The sequence below is a fragment of the Andrographis paniculata genome, unplaced genomic scaffold, assembly GCF_009805555.1.
Source record: "Andrographis paniculata isolate CXL003 unplaced genomic scaffold, ASM980555v1 Contig11END, whole genome shotgun sequence".
In the NCBI taxonomy this organism is placed as follows: Eukaryota; Viridiplantae; Streptophyta; class Magnoliopsida; order Lamiales; family Acanthaceae; genus Andrographis; species Andrographis paniculata.
In genome coordinates, this window is record NW_026137391.1 from 549,916 (window position 1) to 575,231 (window position 25,316).

At 33.8% G+C, this 25,316-nt stretch overlaps 4 protein-coding genes and 1 pseudogene across 9 annotated transcripts; 4 read left to right on the top strand and 1 right to left on the bottom strand.

Moving 5' to 3' along the window:
• Positions 1 to 6,396: 6,396 nt before the first annotated feature.
• Positions 6,397 to 6,994, top strand: LOC127247977 (protein DMP2-like; the record flags this gene model as incomplete). The annotated part of the gene is made up of 1 exon (XM_051270099.1): positions 6,397 to 6,994. A coding segment is annotated over one exon (531 nt), but the record flags the coding sequence as incomplete, so codon positions are not given.
• Positions 6,995 to 9,534: 2,540 nt separating this feature from the next.
• On the top strand, positions 9,535 to 10,517 carry LOC127247988 (zinc finger BED domain-containing protein DAYSLEEPER-like). Its single transcript, XM_051270111.1, has 2 exons — positions 9,535 to 10,406; positions 10,508 to 10,517. Exons 1-2 carry the CDS (start codon positions 9,535 to 9,537, stop codon positions 10,515 to 10,517), a joined length of 882 nt encoding a protein of 293 aa, XP_051126068.1.
• A 104-nt stretch (positions 10,518 to 10,621) lies between these two features.
• LOC127248490 (zinc finger BED domain-containing protein RICESLEEPER 1-like) lies at positions 10,622 to 12,381 on the top strand. 5 transcript variants are annotated; one of them, XR_007838116.1, is made up of 4 exons: positions 10,622 to 11,577; positions 11,667 to 11,730; positions 11,997 to 12,070; positions 12,196 to 12,381. XR_007838116.1 is itself a non-coding variant. In XM_051270862.1 (3 exons), exons 1-2 carry the CDS (start codon positions 10,678 to 10,680, stop codon positions 11,697 to 11,699), a joined length of 933 nt encoding a protein of 310 aa, XP_051126819.1. In that variant the 5' UTR covers positions 10,622 to 10,677; the 3' UTR covers positions 11,700 to 11,730; positions 12,196 to 12,381. The 5 variants fall into 5 exon arrangements, 4 of the variants coding, with proteins under 4 accessions (XP_051126819.1, XP_051126827.1, XP_051126822.1 ...); XM_051270862.1 differs by lacking the exon at positions 11,997 to 12,070; XM_051270870.1 differs by lacking the exons at positions 11,997 to 12,070; positions 12,196 to 12,381 and adding an exon at positions 11,961 to 11,973.
• A 3,792-nt stretch (positions 12,382 to 16,173) lies between these two features.
• Positions 16,174 to 16,770, top strand: LOC127247997 (protein DMP2-like; annotated as a pseudogene).
• A 43-nt stretch (positions 16,771 to 16,813) lies between these two features.
• LOC127248442 (pyruvate, phosphate dikinase, chloroplastic) lies at positions 16,814 to 24,315 on the bottom strand. Of its 2 annotated transcripts, XM_051270777.1 has the most exons (21): positions 24,150 to 24,315; positions 23,724 to 23,976; positions 22,111 to 22,167; positions 21,380 to 21,613; positions 21,052 to 21,189; positions 20,766 to 20,928; positions 20,436 to 20,671; positions 20,205 to 20,333; positions 19,792 to 19,971; positions 19,578 to 19,715; positions 19,299 to 19,463; positions 19,068 to 19,229; positions 18,676 to 18,765; positions 18,452 to 18,590; positions 18,191 to 18,368; positions 17,986 to 18,115; positions 17,767 to 17,895; positions 17,556 to 17,693; positions 17,396 to 17,473; positions 17,205 to 17,296; positions 16,814 to 17,119 (listed from the first exon to the last, which is right to left on the bottom strand). In XM_051270777.1, the coding sequence occupies exons 2-21, from the start codon at positions 23,958 to 23,960 to the stop codon at positions 17,077 to 17,079; spliced, it is 2,856 nt and encodes a 951-aa protein (XP_051126734.1). In that variant the 5' UTR covers positions 23,961 to 23,976; positions 24,150 to 24,315; the 3' UTR covers positions 16,814 to 17,076. The 2 variants fall into 2 exon arrangements, with proteins under 2 accessions (XP_051126734.1, XP_051126744.1); XM_051270787.1 differs by lacking the exons at positions 23,724 to 23,976; positions 24,150 to 24,315 and adding an exon at positions 22,301 to 22,363.
• Positions 24,316 to 25,316: the final 1,001 nt, after the last annotated feature.

A 25,316-nucleotide genomic window follows, 5' to 3' on the forward strand; every position in this document is an offset into this window, starting at 1 on the left:
TTTGGTTGAGTGAATGACCAACCAATACACATAATTTGGAGTGTGGAAGTTGCGAACTCTATTTAAACAACTAGCAATATTTATTTTTTAAAAAATATCCCATCAAATATAATTTTTTTAATAAAATATCAAATCAAATATTTTATTTTATTTTTTTTTAGCAAAAATCAATAATAGTCTTAATTAAACTTATTTTTTATATTTTTGGTTTCTTTCAAAATTAATTATTAAAATATGTCTCTTATAAAAAAATAAATTATTAATTTTGATTCTATAATTTGCTGATGTAGCGGTAATAAAAGCTGATTTGAATCGAAACATGGGCGTGAGCCCAGAAATAAGCTCGTGTGTTCACCTTCCATGCCACAACAATTCGAGCACCATTCTAAAAATTCAGAAATGGCTATGTTCTTGGTGCTACCGCCAGCGATCTCAAAGTATTTCCTAAATTCAAAACCGAAATCCCCGAACAAAATCAATCACGCAAAATCGTAGGCTTTCAATTCACCAAGCATCCACTGCAAAATCAAGCGGAATCCTCTACTTGAAAAAAATTGCAATCACCAATTCATCACACGCCGCCGTCGATTGCGGAAGCAGACGGAAAGGGTTCAAACTCCGGAGACCGGAATCCGCTATCTAATGTCACAGTAAATCAGCGACGGGATGTCTTCCGCCGCAGCCGCAAGTGGAATTCCCTCGACGCGGCAACGATTGCCGTCGCCGTCGCGATGCATACACTTTTTTTATTCACTCTTTCCACCTTCAATTGGAGTGTCATCGCCTCGCTGCTGTTTTGTACTTCATCACCGGCATCTTCGGAATCACTCTTCTTCCAAAGAAACCTCTCTCACAGAAGTTTAAAAAATCTTCAAATTTCTTAAATACTTTTTCGCTTACTGCAGCGTTCAAGCCCTTCAGGTCAATCAATCGTGTATGTATATGTATAGATTTGTATATATAATTTTGAATTAGTACAAAATTGCTGGTAAATCCTATAGATTGGGTGAACACATACAGATATCATCATCAATTCTGTGACACAGAAAAAAATCCACACAGTACAGAGGAGTTTTGATTCAATTGCATTGATAATAAACACGGGCGTGTGTCTCAAACAACACGACCGTGTTTATATATGTTGGATTTTGTATTTTATAACATGGGCGTGTTTCTGGGCACACGGCCGTATTCGATCCAAATCGAATGCCACATCAGCTTTTTGTTACCGTCATCACGTCAATATATTAATTTCAATGATGGGATCAAAATTATTTTTGAATGGGACCAAAAATATAAAATGAGTTTATTGATTTTTGCTTTTTAACTTTTTATATTTTCCTAACTTTTAAATTTTCAAAACCCTTCAGAATCCCTTATCTAAAACCCGTACAATCTTTGATTTTAGATTTGCCTTGTTTATGCGGTTTATTTTGTTTTGATTTGCTTGCTGCAATTGTTCCGGTCTGGTCCAAGTTCCAGCTGCCGAGGCGAGGCTAGAAAAAAAATTTAAATTAAAACTGCGGTGTTTTCGTTTGTTCAAATTTTATTATTAGGGTTATGCTATTTTTAAAAAGGTTTTAAGAAAATAAATTAAATATAAAATTTATTTTTTTTAGATAAAAAAAAAAAAAAAAAAGAAATGATATTTTTTTATTTAAAAAAACCTAGAGTAAATTTCACAGTGACAACCAAAAAAAAAAATACAATAAATTTGAATGATTAAAGTATTTTTTATTTAATAAAAAAATGCAAAATTCCTTATATACATTTATATTAATTAATAAAATATAATTATTTTTTAATCTATTATAAAATTTTACAATTAATTTTTAATTTACTATAAATTTCAAAGATTTTTTTGAGGGGAGACAATAGGAATATATATTTTTGAAAAAAAAAATCAGTTTTGGTCATAATTAATCAATTTTAGTTTTAATATAAAAAAAATTATTAATTTTAGTTTTAATATAAACAATTTTAATTGATTTTAATCCTGTCGTTACAATCTAATGAACAATGCTAATATGGATTTAACGAAGATAATGTGACATTTGACTTGGACGATTCTTTCCTTTAATTTTTTAATATGCAATACACTCTCCTTCAATTTTTGCACTCCTTTCCGTCACAACAAACGACCAGATGCAACCGCCGCGATGGTGCCGCAATGAAATATTGGTTCAGGATCGTCACGAACTGTGATCTCGTAATCTCGATTGATGATAAAGAAAGAGAGATCAATAGAGAGGTAGAAATTTCTTATATGGATCCCTTTTGTTACGTTCCCATGTCCCCCGTGTGGCTACATGAAATAGTACAAATACACTACTTCAGCAAACTTCGCTTTCTAATTTTACTTATAAGGGCGAGGTTCGAACGAAGAGGACAATTAGGACCAAAGACGGAGCATAGGGGCTAAGGGGGTTTGACCCCAACTCCTAAAATATAGAATTTTTTTAGTGTAAGAAATGATAAAATTATGTATTTTTTTTTAATTATTTTGCCCCCTTCCCCCTATTTTCCAATTTTTTTTAATGTTATAGTTTAGAAAATAATAAATTTTTTGTAGTTTTTTTTATTTATATTTTTAAATTTTAATTTTTATAGTATAAATTATTGAATTTTATTAAATTTTCTTAAATATTTTTCTAAAAATTTAATTTTTAGCTATTTTTTTCACTTTCTTCTTGTTTATTCGCATTGGAATTAATAGAAAAAGACAATATTATATGAATATATATATATAAATGAATTGATATTTTGCTCCCCCTAAATTTTAGGGCTGGTTCATTACTGATTAGGACGTGGGTATAAGAGGGTGATCTTGTAGTTCTTAGTATGTGAAGACGGTCGGATCTTCCTTGAACTTTTGGTACAACTCCAAAGAAGAGTCAAGTCTCGGAAAGATCTAATTCATAAATTTGGGGAAAATTTCATTTATTTTATGCCTGGGTACTTTTAGCTTCCTTTTCATATAATTCGACGGCGATGGCATGACCCACTACGTCGCGTTTGGTGCTGAGCCGGCCGATTTTGCTGAAAGCCATTGGAGAACTCCATGGGCATTCTGGCATAGCCCGGCTTCTGCTGTTATACCCCGAGGATTGTTCCGATTGGTTGATTATAGCCAAGGGACAGGAGTGGCGAATGCCGGGCTGGTTTATTATAAACGGCGGCTGCTGGCAATGTCCGACTGGCAATGTCCGAGAATGATCTTTCTTATCATGTCTGAATAAGTCCGGCGGGAGACCTGGAAAAATTTGAAAAGTACGATTTTGGAGCTCAATTGAAAAGATACTGCGCATTGCAAAAATTGAAAGGAAAGAAGAGGAGAAAACTTGAGGAGAGGAGGAGAACTTAGCTGATCTCTTATTATAGTTATTACCTTTACATTATTATCTCTTCTATTTTTCTTATTCACCTCGTATGTATTTTAATATTCAAATCATTTCATTTATCACTAGCTATAATAAATCACCTTCAACCAATTATCTTTCCTATTTTATAAATACACAAAAATTTATTTAATTTTATATATTTTTATTATGTAATAAATAAAAACAATATATAAAAAAATATTTATCTATGCATATTTTTATTATCTAATAATAATTTTATATAATATTATATTTTAACTTTTAAATATTAATCTATATAAATTTTTAATAATTGAATATATTCGGAATAAATCAACATATATATTAATTAAAAATAACATCAAAAGAATCATAATAGTTAATAATATATGCAATAAGATAGAGAACAAATAATAATTTTAAATTACGATAGATAAAGCTTGAGAATTGGTTAATGAAGTTAATTTTGTTTGGCTTTTTATTTGTGCTTTTTTGTGCGTACGGATATATTTTAATCTAAATATACAAAGTAGTTATATTAAATAAATAATTTTATGATTACTATTTCAAGACAAGTAGAATCTGGCCCGGCCCGGCCCGGCGCATGAATTTTTTCTATTTATTCAATCCTTTGAAGCGCATGCAGAAGTCGATTAATTAGAAACATAAGTTAGGTGAAAGAGTAGTGCGATTAGGAGTTTTCTTTGTCGGAGTGAAAGATGGGAACGAAGGTTTTGCATTCTGCGGATGTACCGAATGAGAGATTGAAGATTTTTCAGACTTCGAAGAGGAATTTTCCGGCGACTTGGAAGCCATGCTGCAGGAAAACGACAGCTAAGCTGGAGAAGAAGGAAATCGACGGTGGAGCTAAGAAAGATATTTACCGGCGGAAAGTCTACGGAACAGCTCCTGAATCAAAGAGAGATAAATCGTTGCATTCGGTAACAGCTAAGATCCATGGCGAAAACTCTAAAGTAAATCTCTTCACCATAAGTCGGTCGGTTTTAGGGAAAAGAGGATCCAAGCCAGCTTCGCAGATCAATGAATACGCATGCTACGCCGGAACAAGTTTCTCCATGTCGCCGTTGCCTGAATCACTCCCTCTACCGTCGAGACTCACAGCTTTTGCTTAGTCTGGATTGATAAAATTATAGTATTTGTTTGAGATTCTTGCATCGAATTCTTTCCGTTGTTATTTTTTCTCTTAATTTGTACTTATATATAAATATTTAAAATTCTACGTATCAAAAAAATAAATGGATTCATAATTAAAGGGCACTGGAAATATTATAAAATCATTTTATATTATGAATATTACACCAATATTTGTTTATATCACCATCAAACAATCATTTTAATACAAACTTCCAACAAATACGCATTAAGGACTTTTACTATTTTAATAAAATATATATAATTAAAATAGTCGGATTCTTTTTGTTATTGTTTTTTTAGCAAGAGAGCTGTGTTTCTTCAAGTAAAAGATACTACCATTTTCTAAAATATTAGTTCATCTGTTCCGACTATGGTGTTCGCTTTACCGTAAAGATAAGAATTTAAGAAAAATATAATTAATAAATAATTAAAAATATATTAGTAAAAATAATTATAAATTAAAATAACAACTTATTAGTCTGATTAAAATTTAAAATATATATATAAATTAAAAATATTAAAATAAAATTAAAGTGTATAATTTATTTTTTTTAAAAAAAATGAAAGTATCAAAATAAGTTGAACAAACATAAATGAAAATATGACACTGTAAGTAAGACGGAAGAGTACTTAACAAATACATATATTTAATAAAAATAAATAATTACATATATATATATATATATTTACAATAAATATTCAAATACGTAAGGTTACGTGCAAATTTACATGCAAATGCAGTGAATTAATTCGACACAAGTTTTCAAAGAACATGTCTAATAAATTTAGCCAAATTCTGAAAGAAATGTGAAGAAAGTAACTCATTACAATGACTTTAGGAAAAAAATAAATAAACTGTAATATTCTTTATTTGGAAATTCCAATTTCTTGTTGTCTCTTCTAATTGCAAACCTTCTTAAATCAATTTACGATTTGTAACAATAGAGAGCTTCATTACAACGACAATAGCTATTTAAACAAAAAGTTGTGTTTAACTCACTAATGATCATTTTTCTAATTCCGTTAAACTTCAATTCTACCGAAAAATATCGAATATATCGATTGTTCACAACAAATTTAAAAACACGACTACAAATATAAGTCCCGCCTTCTTACCAAAAAGTTGCATCCGGAATCCAAAATGAAAAAAATATATATATCATCAAATTTTACAACGCCGTTGTCGCCATCAGGGACGAAACCACATGGGGATTAGGAGACAGTTGACCCCATCCCTCAAAATTGTTAGTAAAAAATAATAAAATTTAGGGTAAACTATTTTTTAGTCCAATAATTGGACTTCCATATAATTTTAGTTTCGTAAGTGGAATTAAGTGAAAATTTTTCGTTGTTTTAGTCTTCCGGCGTCGGAGACGTCTGCGTGGCTCGCTAGAAGCTACGTGTCCGCCAGGCCAGCGACACCTGGCGGACACGTGAATTTTATTATTTTTTTAATTAATTTTAATTTTTTTCAATTGGATCAAATAAAAAAAAATTAAAAAAGACAAATAAAATTTAAAATAAATATAATATAAATTATAAAAAAAATTAAAAATGAAAAAAAATATATATTCACGTGTCTAGTTTGCGACGTACTCTACTTACAAAACTAAAATAACAAATGTGTCCAATTACAAAACTAAAAAATAATTTATCCTAACATTGACTAGTTGCACCAAAGAGAAGAAAAAAATAAATAAATAAATTTATATATTGCCCTCAAAACTCAACTTAGGGGCTAGTTGTTGCACCAAATTGAAGAAAAAAAAAAATAAATAAATTTATATATTGCCCTCAAAACTCAACTTAGGGGCTAGTTCCGTCACGTCACGTCACGTCACTGATCATCGTCATAGACCCGATCCAAAAGGCCTAAAACAATATCGCAATTCCGGCGACCTCGTCCATCTCCTCCGGCGGCACCGTTTTCCTCTTCCAATACCTCCTCCCCGTCCTAACCAGCAACGGGGAATGCCACGTCGTCCACAAATACTTGTCGGAACTCCTCGCCGTCGCCTGCGGCCTATCGTGCTTCGTCTCGTTGTTCACCGATAGCTACGTCAACAGCCAGGGGGATATTGGCATCGTTACGACAAAGGGTCTCTGGCCCGGCTCGGATTCGAAAGACCTGTCGTCGCGTAGGCTCCGTTTCGGTGACATCGCGCACGCAATCTTGGCACTCTCCGTATTCGCCGTCGTAGCGCTTTTGCATCCCGACGTAGTTGATTGCTTCTACTCGGACTTCAAGTTGAAGCAGAAGGCCCTCTTGATGGCCATGCCGCCGGTCATTGTTTCCGGGTTCGTGTTCGTCCTGTTTCCCAACACCCGACGCGGCATCCGGCACCCTCCGACCAATCAAATTGGACTATATAGCATAAGGGTGTGTAAATTGTGTGTACTAAAACTGATATAAGTGGTGTATATAAGCGAACAATCGGTTGCCGGGTTCAGTTTCGAACCCGGCAAATCGAAGATTTCTTCAATCGATCTCGTTAATACACATGATAATTAAATACATAAGATAGTCGTCGCCTTCTTCACACGAGATGATGATTTCGATCTTTTTTTTATTTTCGAATACTGAGGTGGTTATATACAGACATACAGAAGGGGCTCAAAGTAGCCATTGTTACTTCTCAGACAGCAACTTGAGCTGCAGCAAGTCTTGCAATAGGAACCCTGAAAGATTCGTCCAATCGACTTAAAATTTTGTCGTATTTACGAACTATTTCTCGAAGACAGAAAACATCGATGCAGTCGTTTACCTGAAACGGGAACACGAGTCGTAGTCGAGACCGGCTTATTTTACGGTAACATAATTACTTAGATAATGAGATTACTATTTTAAGACAAGTATAATCCGGCCCGGCCCGGCCCGGCCCATGAATTTTTCCTATTTATTTAATGCTTTCAAGCGAATGCAGAAGTCGATTACTTAGAAACATTAGTGAGGTGAAAGAGTAGTGCGATTAGGAGTTTTCTTTGTCGGAGTGAAAGATGGGATCGAAGGTTTTGCATTCTGCGGATGTATCGAATGAGAGATTGAAGATTTTTCAGACTTCGAAGAGGAATTTTCCGGCGACTTGGAAGCCATGCTGCAGGAAAACGCCAGCTAAGCCGGAGAAGAAGGAAATCGACGGTGGAGCTAAGAAAGATATTTATCGGCGGAAAGTCTACGGAACAGCTCCCGAGTCGAAGAGAGGTAAATCATTGGATTCGTTAACAGCTAAGATCCATGGCGAAAACTCTAAAGTAAATCTCTTCACAATAAGTCGGTTGGTTTTAGATAAAAGAGGATCCAAGCCAATGCCGCAGATCAATGAATACGTGTACTATGCCGGAACAAGTTTCTCCGTGTCTCCGTTGCCTCAATCACTGCCTCTTCCGTCGAGACTCACAGCTTTTGCTTCATCTAGATTGATAAAATTGTGGTATGTAAGGTTGTTTGAGATTCTCTCGCATCGAATTCTTTTCGTTGATATTTTTCCAACATGGAGAAGACAATGACTTTTGCAGATCCGGAAAATGCGAAGATTCGAATGTGATCTCTACAAATTTAGTTTATGTAATTTCTACGATTTATACTATGTCAGTTCCGAAAGATATTTGGTGTCCATATTCTTTTGGTGATAATTTACATTTGAAGCGTAGAAATTTGGAAATTATTTACAAAATTGATTTTTGCAGTAAGTTAGATGTGATTTCAAATTCAAATAATATTACTAGCTTTATACACTTATCAATAAAAATAACTTTTTTTTTTCTACAAAACATGACGACGGCATTGTAGTTGAGCCAAATATAAATGTATCGAGAACACATATTTTTCTAACATTATTTCAGAATAACTAGTTACTTTGAAGTAATAGCCATAGGTTACTTCAATTTATTTATATATATCATTTATCACATAAACATTTTATTTAAAATAAATATATTAGAATAAATCTACTAAAAGTTATAAGTTTATTGAAAAAATAAATTAAATATTTTATAATTTTCAATAACTAATAATAAAAAAATTTAAATATCTTACACTCATAAAGAACACAACTAAATATATATATTTACAATAAATATTCAAATACTTAAGGTTATGTGTAGGGGTGGAAATAGGCCAGGCGGCCTGTCAGGGGCCTATGACCTGGCCTACATCAAGCCTGGCCTGGCCTGTTCTATTTATTAGAAAGGCCAGGTTCAGATTTTTGTTAAAGCCTGTTTATATATACAGAATAGGCTTAGGCTTATGAAAAAGCCTATTTACTAAACAGGCCGGCCTGTTTAATAATAATATTATTATTATATAAAATTATTTTTTATTATTATAAAATAAGAATAGTTTTATATATAATAATGATATATAAAAAAAAAATTTTAATTATAAATTTATTAAAAAAAAACAAAAATAAAAATAATTTTTATCCCAATAAAAAATTTCAAATATGAACAACTACTGCACACATGTTCCTTTTTTTGTTTCTTTTATCATAATTCAAATATTATCCCGCTGTAAACTGAACAACAACTGTCCATATTCCTTTTCCACCGCTGCAAGCCTGCAACTGTTGCCAGACCTCCACGCCGTCCAGGGTTTTGCAATCTTCTTCACAGAGACCCACTACTTTTCTTTTTCCTTCTTCTGTCTTCATCGCCTCTTCTTTTTTATTGCTACCGGTGGAATTTGGAAAAATAAGGTAAATATCGTTTTTATATGTTTTTTTTCGTTATTTTTATTTAGATATGAATTTCAATATATATATTTTTTGTTTTTTTGTTATATTTTATTTATCTTATATATTTTTTTATGACGTTTTTTTTGTTTTTTTATAACGTCATTTTTCTAAAATAGTTTTGTTATTTTTATTTTTGTGTTTTATATTATTTAGATTAAAATGAAAATTTTATATTTTTGTAGAAAAATATAAGATATATATTTACAAGAATGAACAGTTTCTGATATTTTCGTTTATAATGTATATCATTAATTAAATAAATTTTTTTATTTATTTTGAAGCAGGATATGGCTTCGATGGATGAAACAAATATTTTTGATCTTCCATCTAATACACACAATAGTATATCAGTGGATTCCCTTTCAAGCCAACCTGTGGATGATAACAGAAATGAAGACGAAAGGAATTCAAATCAAGCAAATGAAGGTGCCAATAGGAAAAAAAAGAAAAAAACTTCAATTGTGTGGAATGACTTTGATGAAATTCAAGTTGCTGAAGGTGTTAAGAAAGCTATTTGCAAATACTGTAAAAATGCATTTGCTACTGGGGGAAGAGGTGCGAGCACAAGCCATCTAAAGAGACATTCAGAAGGGTGTTTGCAGAGGTCAGTACAAATGGCTTCACAAAAGAAACAATGTGTCATTCCTTTTAAGCCATCCAATTCAAGTAATCCGTTTATAAGTCCGGGGTTTAGATTTTCTAATGAAAAGATGAGGGAAGTCATTGCCACTTCTATTATGGTACATGAGTATCCTTTTAGCATTGTAGAAGACGATGCTTTTATATGGTCATTTCAGTATGCGAACCCTGAATTTCAGAAAGTTTCTCGTAAGACGATACGAAGTGATTGCATAGCAATATATGAAGCAGAAAGAAAAGCATTGAAGGAATTATTAAAGAGTGTGAGCAAGATTAGCTTGACAACAGATATGTGGAAATCCAGTCATCAAGTGATTGAATATATGGTAATCACTGGTCATTTTATAGATTATGGGTGGAAGCTTCAGAAAAGGATTTTAAGCTTTGTCAAGGTGCCTGCTCCAAGGCGAGGAATTGATGTAGCCAATGCCATTTTCAAATGTTTGAAGGCTTGGGGGATCGAAGATAAAGTGTTCTCAGTATCAGTTGACAATGCTTCATATAATGACTCGTGCTTGAGGTATCTAAAAGAATACATATCACGCAGCACCAAGCTTGTCCTCGATGGAGCTCTATTTCATGTTAGATGTTGTGCACACATATTGAATCTTTTGGTGCAAGATGGGCTTAGTCGAATCAAAGATATCATCCATAATGTTCGTGAAAGTGTGAAGTATGTAAACTTCAATGATTCAAGATTGAAGAGTTTTGGTGAAGTAGTTGAAAAAAAGCATCTAAAAGAAAGGAAGTTGATAATTGATTGTCCAACAAGGTGGAATTCTACATATCACATGTTAGCCGCTGCTTTAAAATTCAAGATTGTCTTCTCAGAATACCAAGAAAGAGAACCTCATTATACATTTGCACCTTCAAATGAAGATTGGGAGAAAGTCGAGAAAGTTTGTAAACTTTTAGAGGTTTTCAACTTAGCTACCAATTTAATATCTGGAAGTGAATATCCTACTGCCAACTTGTATCTTTCAGAGGTCTGGAAAGTGAAGCAAGTAATTGATGATGCGACAAAGGATGATGATCTTTTTATGATACAAATGGCAACGCAAATGAAAGAAAAGTTTGATAAATATTGGGGTGAGTGCAATCTATTGATGGCTGTTGCAAATGTATTGGATCCGAGAGTTAAATTTCATGGTGTTGAAATATGTTTTCCAATGATATACAAGTCTGAAGAAGTTGCTGCCGAGTATGTGAACAAAGTGCGTGCTTCACTGCAACAACTATATAATGATTATGTGGCCTTAAGTGTTGAAGAATCATCCTCAAGTCAGTGCAATATGGCTAACATCTCCTCTGCCACCACCCAATCTGAATCTGCGATAGTTACTGGGTTTGATCAAATTATGAGTCTTGTAAGAGCAAAAGAAGCAATTCCTGTATCAAAATCTGAATTGGATGCCTATCTCGAGGACAGTGTTTATATTCCTGATGGAAATATGTCTTCATTTTGTGCCTTGGAGTGGTGGAGGAACAACAGCATGAAATATAAAGTTTTATCGAAGATGGCTGCTGATGTACTTGCGATTCCAATATCAACGGTAGCTTCAGAGTCTACATTTAGTGCTGGAGGTAGAATTATAGATGAATATCGTTCAAGATTGAATGAAGAATCTATTGAGACACTAATTTGTGGAGGAGATTGGCTTCGACATAAATACAACTTGAAAAAAAAGAAGGTAAATTTTATTATTAACTGTCTTTTCTTTATCTTATTCATCACCCACAATATATTTTTTTCTAATAAAAATATTTCTCTCATTTGAAGGTGAATGAGTCTTTGAAGGAGATAAGCTTATAGATTAAAGAAGTTCTTTAATACTTTGGTTGCGGTACGTTTTAAATTTATAATATTTTCTGAAATTTTTTATACAGATTAATTGTTTGAAAATCTGATTTTTTTAGTAAGATATTGTTGTTGCATGATGTATTTTGGGAGGATTCAACTTTGATTTTCTGAAATTTGTTGCAGGATGTATTGTTTGAAATATTTAGATAGGTTTGCAGGTGGTTGTTTTGATATTACAATTATTTATTTATTTTTTTTTGGATATTTGGATAGGTTTGCAGGTGCTGAAATTTTAAATTTTGATTTCAGGAGTGGAAATGCTAATGTCCAGAAGATATTATTGATCTATTTGCTATTTTTCTTTTGAAACTTTTATTGTATTGGTAAGTAAGATATTCCTTTTTTCTTTTTGTTCTAATATAATTTTTTGATGCTTTGCGTAATTTATATATAGAAGGAAGAAATTTCAGATATAATACTAATTTGATCAACTTTTGTACTTGAACAGATTTAATGGTTTCAGAAACTTTGGGGGAATTTGCAATTCTTGTGGCTTGTGGCCTGTGGGTGACGTGAACTTGAAAAACTATGTTATTAATTTCTAAATATTTTTGTCGAATTTTTTAATATTGCTTCTGAGTTAGCGTTGCTTATTTCTTTGTTAGAACAATCAGCTTAATGACAATAGATTGATGTAAACTGTTTTTTTTTTAATGTCATTATGCAGTAATTTCTATCAGCTTTTGTCTAGAGTTTGCAAGACTTATTCCCAATAATTATATATATATTTGAATGAATTGTAATATACGTTTTTTTGCAAATTATTAGTATAATATATTGTATTTTTATATGGCAATAAAAATGATTATTTTTGTCATTAAAAAACAGAATTTTTTATTTTTTTATATATAATATAAATAATTGTATCTGTTTTATTTTTTATTTATAGTACGAAATTTACAAAAAAAATAATAATAATAATAATAATAAATTATTATGTAGCCTTTTAAACAGGCTCGTAGGCCAGGCCAGGCTTTTAAAAAGGCTAGGCTCAGGCTTTAAAAATATTTTTTTTCAGGCTGGTAGGCCAGGCTCAGGCCATATCTTTTTAAGACAGGCCAAGCCTATTTAACCAAAGCCTGGCCTGGCCTATTTCCACCCCTAGTTATGTGCAATAACTACAAATTTACACGTATAATTTGCTAAAATTAAATTGTTATTCTATCAAACAATTCAACACAAATAGTTAATATATTCAGTTAGTTAAACTCACTAATCGAATCAACTTGAATCAACACACTATTTGTTCTTGACAAATCAAAATTGAGAAATAAATATTTGGTTACAACACCGAGTAAAAATGATTTTGAAGAAAAAATTAATAAAAAAAGATTTTAATAACACATGAAAAGAATTTGAGATAAATGATTATTTTTAAAGTGACATTGACATATTGAATTCACTTTCATTTATCTAAGTAAATCTAGAAAAAGCTAAAAAATAAATTATCTCCTAACTTCCAATTCTCACCCAATACAATCAAAATAAATTAATTCATTTTCATTTCTCTAAACTATGAAAGTTCACCAAATCGAACTATACACAAATAGTTTACAAAACTAACGACAATACAAGCTTAGAAATTGCTCCAATGGAGTGATCGCCTTCAAATTCCAGCTCATGAGAATCTCTATATCTTAAAAAAGGACCTTCTCCAATTTGAAAAAAAATAGCATCTTAAGAAATTTGAATTCTCAAGAGCCCCAAATAGACTTCACATACCATAATCCGATCAATCGATACGCAAAGGTCGTAAGTAGCGAAGGCAGATGCAGTGATTAAGGCGACGGCGATATGGAGAAACAGTTTTCGGCATAGGCTAATTCATCAATCTGCGGGCGCTGGCTTCGATCCTTTTTTTTTTTTACCTAAAACCATTAATTCGTTGAAGGACTTTACGGTTAGGATACTTTAGAGTTTTCGCAATAGATCTTATTTGTTAAGGTATCCAACGATTCACCTCTCTTTAAAAGGATCACTGATTTAGGAGCTGTTCCCATCGACTTTGTTGCATGCGGTGAACATCTTTCTTAGCTCCACTAAACTCTTCGCTGCCGCCGTAGATTTTTTTCTTCCCCGACTTGGCAGATGCCTTCCCATGACTCGAACAGATGGGAAAACTCCTCTTAGAGGCTTGAGGAGCCTTCAGTTTCTCACCCAATACGTTCATAGAATGCAAAATCTCCATCCCCATCGGAAGAAGAAAATGCAGAATATATCATACAAATCTTTGATAAATTTCAAATCCTAAAAGGCAAAAACGCCCTGGCGAGAGCTCAAGTTCGTGGATTAAGGCTTGTTATGTAAAGAATAGACTTATGCTTCTAACCGACTTCCTTATGCTGTTATGCAAGAATATATAGAGTAAATGAATGATGAATGTAGCATTACAAATACCAAGCAATTTTTAAATCAATAAATACTTATAATTTTAGAAAATTAATCTTTCTTTTTTTTTTTCTTTTTTTTGGGCTTATGAATATCTTTTAATTTAAATATAAAAAGTAGTGATAATTTTTTTTTAAAAAAAAAAAAAAAAAACAGATAATTTAACGATACAAGGATTACTTTGATAATGAGATTTTCAAGACAAATAGAATCCTACCCGGCCCGGCCCATAAAATTTCCCTATTTATTTAGTCCTTTGAAGCGAATGCAGAAGTCGTTAGTTACAAACATTAGTTAGGTGAAAGAGTAGTGCGATTAGGCGTTTTCTTTGTCGGAGTGAAAGATGGGAACGAAGGTTTTGCATTCTGCGGATGTATCGAGTGAGAGATTGAACATTTTTCAGACTTCAAAGAGGAATTTTCCGGCGACTTGGAAGCCATGCTGCCGGAAAACGCCAGCAAAGCCGGAGAAGAAGGAAATCGACGATGGAGCTAAGAAAGATATTTATAGGATGAAAGTCTACGGAACAACTCCTGAATCAAAGGGAGGTAAATCGTTGGATTCGTTAAGAGCTAAGATGCATGGCGAAAACTCTAAAGTAAAGTCTCTTCGCCATAAGTCGATCGGTCTAGGTAAAAGAGGATCCAAGCCAGCGCCCCAGATTGATGAATGTGCATACTACGCAGGAACAAGTTTCTCCATGTCGCCGTTGCCTCAATCACTGCCTCTACCGTCGAGGCTCACAGCATTTGCTTAGTCTGGATCGATAAAATTATAGTATTTCTTTGAGATTCTCTATAGCATCGAATTCTTTAAATATAATATAAATATTTAAAATTCTACATGCCAAAAAAACAAATGGATTCATAGTTAAGGGACACTGGGAATATTATAAAATAATTTTATATTAAAAATATTACACTGATATTTATTTATATCACATCAAACAATTTTAAGGACTTTTAAATAATATATATATAATATTAAAATAGCCAGATTCTTTTTGTTTTTGTTTTTTTTAGCAAGAGAGCTGTATTTTTTTAAGGCAAATACAATACCTTTTTCCAAAATATTAGTTCATTTGTTCCAGCTATGGTGTCCAATTTACAGTAAAGACATGAATTTAGAATTTAGGAAGAGTATAATTAGTGAATAATTAAGAATTTATTAATAAAAATAATTATAAATTTAAAAATTACTCCCTCCGTCCCACATTGGATGTCCGTGTAGACACTGAAATTTAAGATAAGTATAATTAGTAGATAATTAAAAATATATTAGTAAAAATAAAATAATTATAAATTAAGATGTAATCATTTTTCAAAAAATAAAAGTGATATGAAATGTGAGACGGATACAAATGACAATATGGACGTGGTAGGTGAGATTGACGGAGTAACTCATTAGTCTGATTAAAATTAAAAATAAGATTAAAGGATATAATTTTCTTTTAGAAAAATGAAAGTATATATAAAAATATGACACTGTAAGTGAGGCGGAAGAATACTTACAAATACATATATTCAATAAAAATGAACAATTACATATATTTATATTTACATTAAATATTCAAATTAGTAAGGTTACGTGCAAATTTACATGCAAATGCAGTGAATTAATTCGACACAAGTTTTCAAAGAACATGTCTAATAAATTTAGCCAAATTCTGAAAGAAATGTGAAGAAAGTAACTCATTACAATGACTTTAGGGAAAAACAAATAAATTGCAATATTCTTTATATGGAAATTCCAATTTCTTGTTGTCTCTTCTAATTGCAAACCTTCTTAAATCAATTTACGATTTGTAATAATCGTGACCTTCATTACAACGACAATAGCTATTTAAATAAAAAGTTGTGTTTAACTAACTAATGATCATTTTTCTATTTCCGTTAAACTTTAATTCTACCGAAAAATAGCGAATATATCGATTGTTCATAACAAATTCAAAAGCACAACTATAAATACAAGTCCCGCCTTCTTACAACAAGGCCGCATCCGAACCCAAAACGAAAAAATAAAATAAAATAAAATAAAAATGTCATCAAATTCTACGACGCTATTGTCGTCGTCATCGACCCTATCTAAAAGGCCCAAAACAATATCGCAATTAGCCCTCGCCGGCTCCGGCAACCTCGTCCATCTCCTCCCTGCCGGTACCGTCTTCCTCTTCCAATATGTCGTCCCCGTCGTAACCAACAACGGAGAATGCCACGTCGTCCACAAATACTTGTCGGGTCTCCTCGCCATCGCCTGTGGCCTATCGTGCTTCGTCTCGTCGTTCACCGATAGCTACGTCGATAGCCAGGGGGATATTCGCTACGGCTTCGTTACGACAAAGGGTCTCTGGCCCGGCTCGGATTCGAAAGACCTGTCGTCGCGTAGGCTCCGTTTCGGGGACTTTGTGCACGCGATCTTGGCACTCTCCGTATTCTCCGTCATAGCGCTTTTGCATCCCGACGTAGTCGAGTGCTTCTACCCGGACTTCAAGTCGACGCAGAGGGCCCTGCTGATGGCTCTGCCGCCGGTCATCGGGACGGTTTCCGGGATCGTGTTCGTCCTGTTTCCCAACACCCGACGCGGCATCGGGCACCCTCCGACTGGAACCTCCGACTAATCAAATTCGACTATATAGCATAAGGGTGTGTGTAAATTGTGCGTATCGAAAACTAGAAAACTACGATATAACTTGTGTATATAAGCGAATAATCAGTTGCTGGGTTCGGTTATCAGTTTAACCAAACCCGGTGTATCGAAGATTTCTCCAATCGATTTCTTTAATACACATGATAATTAATCGATATACAAGCGCTGTGTCGCCGGAGTTGTTTTTATACGAACAGTACATAAGATCGTCGTCGTCTTCTTCACACGAGATGACAATTTCGATCCTTTTTTTTTCGAATACTGAGGTGGTTATATACAGACATACACAAGGGGCTCAGACAGCAACTTGAGCTGCAGCAAGTCTTGCAATAGGCACCCTGAAAAATTCGTCGAATCGACTTAAAATTCGTCGTATTTATGAACTATTTCTCGAAGACAGAAAACATCGATGCCATTGTTTACCTGAAAGGGGAACATGAGACGTAGTCGAGACCAGCTTTGGCGAAGAAAGCGACGGACGAAGGCTCCCCACCGTGCTCTCCGCAGATACCCACCTGCCATTTGTTGTTTTATATTACCCGAACAAACGGAAACTAACTTTACAACGATACTATTTATAACGTAGCGTAAAATTTATGATTCGGCAAACTGACCTTGAGGCTTGGTCTAGCTGCACGGCCACTTTCCGTCGCCATCTTGATGAGCTGACCTACGCCTCTCTGATCGAGTACCTGCTCTTAACATGTGGTTATCGATTTGTCGAAGAATGTTTAAAAAAGATTTGAGTTTTATAAGATTAAAGCATTCGCAAACCTCGAATGGATCATTTTGAAGAATGCCTTGAGACAGGTATATCGGAAGGAATTTGCCTACGTCGTCTCTGCTATATCCGAATGTCATTTGCGTGAGATCGTTTGTCCCGAAGGAGAAAAACTCGGCTTCCTTGGCGATCTTCCAAAACGAGCCACAAAAAAGACTCATACAAAGAACAATAATAGCAAGACATATATATTTATATACAAACCTCGTCTGCAACTAGCGCAGCTCTCGGAATTTCTATCATCGTCCCGACTTTGTAGGTGAGTGTTGTGCCCCACTCAGAAAACACTTTCTTAGCAACTCCGCGAACCAAGCTCACCTGATGACTCAATTCCTGCCGTCGACAACTCAAAAACATTAACGCCATTTTTGCATTAGATACTAAATTTTAAACATAAGATGTAGCTATAGGACGACGCCTTGCCTCGGGTGTTCCGATGAGAGGAACCATAATTTCGGGAAAGACTTTAATGCCCTGGTTCGTCAAAGAGATCGCCGCCTGGAATATTGCGCGAACCTGCATTTCCGTCAGCTCAGGGTACGATATTCCAAGCCTGCCAAATTCGATCGAATATGAGTCTTGCTTAACTACTCGTAGAATCAACACGGTAACAATACATTATACATACCGGCATCCTCGGAATCCAAGCATGGGATTAACTTCCGACAGCTTTTCAATCCTCGAATGAACTTCGTCTGCGCTCATGCCTGTATCAGCGGTTAGCCCTTCAACAATCTCGTCAATTTCACCTTCCGGAAGGAATTCATGCAGCGGAGGATCTAAGAGCCGGATTGTCACCGGAAGACCTGAAAAAATGCACAGATTCATTGCATTGGCTTTGAGTTCATCTTTCTTATGCCTAAAAATGTAAAGAAGAGACGAGAAATACCATCCATGGCGCGAAAAATTCCCTCAAAATCGGATCGCTGATAAGGTAATAACAAGTCTAGAGCTGCCTTCCTCTGCTCGGTCGTCACCGCCATTATCATCTTCCTCACCGCCTTAATCCTCTCATCCGAAGCAAAGAACTGAAAGAAATGTAGCCTAAGTGATTCCGAAGCTCCAAAGTAATGGCAGACGACGCATAAAAAAAAAAGAAGGCAGAAAACATACCATGTGCTCTGTCCGACACAATCCAATTCCTTGCGCTCCATTCTTCCGAGCCGCCAATGCATCATCCGGCGTGTCAGCATTCGCCATAACCTATCAAAGCCCCGAAACTTAAAGGGTGTGTTCTTTTGAGGATTTTTACTCAAAATTCTACTATTCATTAAAATGTCAAATCAAACCTCTATTTTTCATTTTCTATATTAAACTTAAAAATCAATTTCATATTTAAAATATCAAATCAACACCTATTTATATTACGTCATATAATTATTTCAGTTCAAAAATTTTACCATTTAAATACTAAACACAAAATCCGAACTCTCAAAAGAACACCCTATGTTACTCTAGCAGGTGCATCACTTCAAATCGACGTCTAGAAAGAATTATGAAACCACCTTGATTCGTCTAATGTTGTCGGCCCAAGACATGAAGATCTCCAATTCTCCGGTCATAGCCGGGGGAACCAGCGGTTGTTTGCCAAGGATCACTTCGCCTGTCGAGCCGTTGAGTGAGATCCAGTCTCCTTCTTGTATGACTTTTTCTCCGATCACGACCACCTGCATTCGGAGAGGGTAAATACTCTTTAAAAAAAATGCCTATCGCTTACACTGTATCTGCAGCGCAACCTTCTCAGAGTCGTTTACACGTATCTCCGAGCAACCGGAAACACAACACTTCCCCCATCCACGAGCGACCACAGCTGCATGAGAAGTCATGCCGCCTCTAGCAGTCAAAATTCCAACAGCAGCGTGCATTCCGCCGACATCCTCCGGACTTGTTTCAGTCCTTACCTTTAGTTACATAACAATAAAAAAATAAAATAAAATTCAGTTTGATTATGTTACAAGAAGCAAAAGTAAACATCATTGATTCAAATCCGAAAACGAGAATGTAAATTGCCATACCAGGATGCAACTCTTTCCTTGAGCATGCCATGCTTCGGCATTGTCAGCATCGAACACAACTTGTCCGACTGCTGCACCAGGTGATGCAGGCAAGCCCTTGGCTATGACAGAGTCTTTGTAGGAAGATGGATCCTCAAACTAAAAGAAAAAGAGCACGTAAAGCGACAGATATCAAATTTTAGTTATGTACCGGCAAATGAAGAAGTTAATGTACCTGCGGATGAAGAAGTTGGTCGAGATGCTGAGGCTCCACCATCTTAACTGCAGTGTGGGAATTAATGAGCCCTTCATTTACCATGTCTACGGCAATCTTCACAGCGCCTTTGCCAGTACGCTTTCCGGCTCTACATTGCAGCATCCATAACCTTTCTTCTTGTACAGTAAATTCGATGTCCTATATATGGTGGCAATGGTGCATTAAAATAGTTCTATGAAAAACCATGGCTCCGTTTACGTAGATACATTTGAATGTTTTGACAAACTATTCGTCAATAGTAATTTTTTTTAGAAACATCAAATCAAATAGGTTCTTTATCACAGATCATCACATTATATGCTCATTCTTTTTACTACTTTCAAATTTTCCAAAGCTCAAAAAATTTCAATGTAAATGGAAAACATTTTTACCATCATATCTTTGTAATGAGCTTCTAATATTTCACAGTTTTCGACAAGCTCCTTGTAAGCTTTGGGCATACACTTCTTCATGGTGTCCAAATCTTCTGGTGTTCTGATTCCAGCAACAACATCTTCTCCCTATGGGCAAGCACGGATCAGCCGATACAGACAAATAACAAATGAAATGGAGCATGAAATTTTATAGTTTGTAACTTTTAGAATCACCATTGTGATCCAGACCTGGGCATTAATTAGAAACTCTCCATAGAGCTTCTTTTCTCCAGTGCTAGGGTTCCTTGTAAAAAGTACACCCGTTCCCGAAGTGTTCCCCATATTTCCAAACACCATGGACTGAATGTTTACTGCAGTTCCCTTCAAACCAGTTATGTTGTTAATGCTACGATACTTTTTGGCACGCGGACTGTCCCATGAGTCAAAGACTGCTTTAATTGCCAATTCCAGCTGCTTTTTTGGATCTATCATAACCACGAGGAAATCAGAAGGCACCATATACAAGTTAAATACAAAAATTCCACACTAAAACACAATTTGTTTGAGGATTTTGCAGACCTGATGGGAACTTTTCACCGATAACTTGAACATAGACATCCTTGTACTCTTCAACCAGCTCTTTCAGATCAGAAGCTGTTAGCTCCATATCAAGCTTTATGCCTTTCCTTTGTTTCATCTTCTCTAGTTTTTCTTCGAACTTTGAGTGTGAAATACCCAACACCTTCAAGAAAAAAACCAGCATTGGCAGCTTAAAAAACCACCCTTTTTTGTAATGAGGAAATATCTATCCATCTACCATTGCTTTGCCTACATATGTTAATGACATTATGAAATAGAAACTCACGACATCTCCAAACATGTCCAGGAAGCGTCTGTACGAGTCATAGGCAAACCGCTCTCCACTTTTTGAAGCCAAACCAGCTGCGACTTCATCGTTCAGTCCGAGATTTAACACAGTGTCCATCATGCCAGGCATAGAAATCTACATTAAACCACATAGTTTAACTAATATAAGATCAAAAGAAGAACAAAATTGCCAGTTTTTAAAATAGACCTCAAAACAATGCTAGATTATGATATTAATTCTTAAACACAATTTCAACTCACAAACGGAACCAAATCCTGCCCACTTCTCAAACTAGAATTCTTGTTGTCAGATCACGTATACTTACAGCAGCTCCAGATCTAACAGAAAGGAGGAGGGGCTTGGATGGATCACCAAGAAAAGCTCCCATGTCAGTCTCCACTATTTTTAAACCTTCTAGTATTTCTTCCCACAGTCCTTGCGGTAGGTGCTTGCCATTTTGTTGATATTCTTGACAGGCCTCTGTGGAAATGGTGAATCCAGGCGGCACTGATAAGCCAATGCTAGCCATTTCAGCAAGATTGGCTCCCTTCCCTCCCAACTGGTATAAAAGGAAGAGATATTTAGCATAACTAATGAGGCAGACACACGATAACTTTCCTATTTCGATAATTGCAATTTTTGGAAAGAATAAGATTAGCAGGCCATGGAGAGTAATGGAAACCATATCTTCAAGGAAGAGGTTACTGTAGGGCATATCCGCATGGTGCTGATTCTTCTGGTCAACACATCATAAATAGGCAGACAACACATTGTTTCATCACAAATATCCCTATTTATAAGATGTGTTGTATGGACATATTTATGTGTTAAAATCAATAGTAGTATGCATTGTGTAATAGCAGTATGTATCGTGTGCACAATTATCATGTGCTTCATTTGTATGTTAAGAAGTTGTATTATGTTGAACACAAATGATGTATTGTATGTTGTTATATTTGTTATATAGTATCTCCGGCCATAGTTAAAAGTTAATAAACATAAAAAAAATAAAAAGGATTTAAACACATTTAGATATCTAACAGTTAACAAACTTACCAAGGATTTCATGCCTTTGTTCCCCTCAGTCCTTCCCTTGCCAAAAGTGAACACCCTCTTTACAAATGAAAACAAAAACTAATTAACACCACCAAATAAACTATAAAGCAAAGCAAAACATTGAAATCACAATCACAAGCTTTTTAACTTCATCAAGAAATAAACAAGTGAAATTTCAAGCACATTCTACCTTCATGGACACTCAAATGGAGGAAAATCAAAAGACCCCTGGCAGTGTAAGTTCAATTTAAGCATTCTAGAGACTTAGGTCAGAGCAGACATTTGTTTTTCATGTAAAGGTGTAGACTATGAAGATGACAAAAATGGTTCACTGAAAGACACTAAGTGCTTATTACTACTGCCACGTGGATAGCTGGAGATGGCTGGATCAGTGATGCAGAGCAAGCTGACAAAATCTAGATGTTTATCTTTTGTGTGTGTATATATATTAAACTGATTAAAAAATAGCAGAATAAAAATGATAGTTCTACAATTTAACAACAGTTTGCACAAAAAAACATAATTAATCAAGGAAAGTAAACAATCCTGAAAATACAATTTTAGCAGGATTAACCACGTCATTACTTGTCAAGATTGGGCTGGTTTTTATTTACAAAAAGTTAAGAACAACATGCTAAATTAATTAAAAAATAGAGTTGTGATAAATATATATATATATGCGCGTAATGGCTAAGCCTTAAAGATTTATATGCTATATGCAATCTACCATCTCATATAAAAAATTTTTTTTTTTTTTTTTTTTTTTTTTCGCGAAACATCTCATTCAACCACTATTTAAACACAAACACAAACCAAACACACTCTAAATTTCAAGAATTTTATAAAAGAAAAGACTCCGGCCAACATAGTCAAATATATACATTTTGTCAATTTTGTTTGTCCTAAACTAATTTATATTATTTTCGTTCATCCCACTTATTTTGTCACTTTTTAGAAAATATATATATATATACACTTTAATCTTATTTTAAATTTTTTAATTTATAATTTTTAAAATTTTAATTAGATTAATCAGTTATCTTAATCTTAATATATAATTATTTTAATTATACTATAATTATTTTCAATAATACATTTTTAATTATTTATTAATTATATCTCTCCTAAATTTTTGCGTGGATATGATAGCCCGGACGGACGGAGGGAGTATTTTTTATTATGATAAAAGTGGTCGTATAGTAATATAAAAATACACTTAACTTTTATTTAAATTACAAACGTAGCATTATATACAAATTTTTCAAAACCATTGTACACTTCACAGTGGAATGGAGAGTGTAAAATATTGAGGGAGGAGAATTAACTAATGTTTTATATATAACTATATACTGTCAACCATACATAGGGCAGTGAATCAAAAGATTTAACATTAAATTAACTATACATGACCTATAAACACATCTAATTTGAGATCACTTTCCTATCCTGTTGTGGAAAATTCAAACACATAGAACTAAATTAATTGTATTTATAACCGACAAAGAAATCATAAGAAACTATTTAATGCCGCAACAGTGTTCGATCACAACTATGAAACATGACATAACCCTTTTTCTATATAAAGAAAGCTAAAATCAAAGCAGGTTTCTGACCTTCTTATCAGTAGCTGGGGTGGGGTCCGATACAGGGCTCAGTATAGCCTGTGCCTCCATTCTTCTATGAGCCCTAATTCTTGATCCACGGCAGACAGTGGAGCCACGTCGGGTGCAGAGTGGCTGAGCTCTCAAAATCCCAATTTGATCGGAAAACTTCTCCTTGAGTATCAATCTCGTTGTGCAGACATCGTTTGCTGTCGACCTTATCACCATATCTTTCCACACAGAAGACATATTCAAAGAAGTTCACCTAAACACGCACAGAGGAATTTCATCGAACAGGTTATGAGCAGAATCGAAAAAGGCAATAGAATTATCAATATACTTGTGGTGATGATCAGACATGGCAGGAGCTAATCTAAAAATGCAGAATTTGGCCATAAATCAGAAAATGGAACACAAAATTGGAATATCTTTGATCACCTTTGAATCCGAACACGGGTAGCTAGCTAGCTGCCAGTGATCGGCGGCCAGAGTGTGGGATAGAAATTGAAATGAGGTATGAGTTTGACGCCCCGAAATGGGGGAAGATGATTGCAATGGAGTGTTCATTGATATTACGTATGTGGAGTTCGAACGAGTGGTCCTCAGCTTCCATTAACTTCATCTGGAGCTTAGTTACTACTTCTTGTGAAGTATATCATTTGACATTGACATTTTTAAATATACATATATTGCTATTAATTGAAATTTCGAAAATTCTTTTTTGTTATTATTAAATTGGTTAATAAAGTTTTTTATGACAACACAAACTTTTATTTTTGTCTTCATAAATTTCAATTATTTTATGCTATCAAAATGAGACAAGATGAGTGGTCTTAGAGAAAATAAATAAATAAAAAATATTATTGTCATCAATTAAATATTATTAGTTTATTATACATTAATTGTTAATTCGTGAAAAAAAAGAAAATCAAAATATTAAAGAGAATATGTTTATATAATTTTTATAATAATGATTGAAAAAAAAGAAAATCAAAATATTAAAGAGAATATGTTTATATAATTTTTATAATAATGATTGACTGATTTGAACTATATTTTTATTTTTTGATATTTTTTTTTATAATAAATTATTTATACTATATAAATTAAATAATTTATAAAATTCGTGCAACGCACTGGTCAACACACTAGTGAATGTATATATACACAAAATTGAAAATTTAAATTTATAACTTTACGATAATGAATTCATTCTACATTATTAAATACTCCATATACAATCACTATGTTATCCCGGCACTATTTTTCAATTGCTATTTCTAAAAAATAATAATAAAACACAAATCTTTTTACAAAAGTAAAAAGAAAAAAGTGAATACCGTTATAAAAAGTAAAATATTTAATTCAAAATAATACTATTTTCGTCTGACTTTAAGGTCTTATTTAATTTTTGTATGTTATCTTTGATATTAATTATTATATCAAAATACAATGCAAATTTAAAAATATATATTATATTTTTGACATAATTTTCTATACGACACAAAAATCAATTCTTCTCGAAATGTTGCTTGATTTTAGAGCCCGTTAGTTATATTTCTATTATTTAAACGTATGTACAACAATAATAAAAAATTGGCAAAA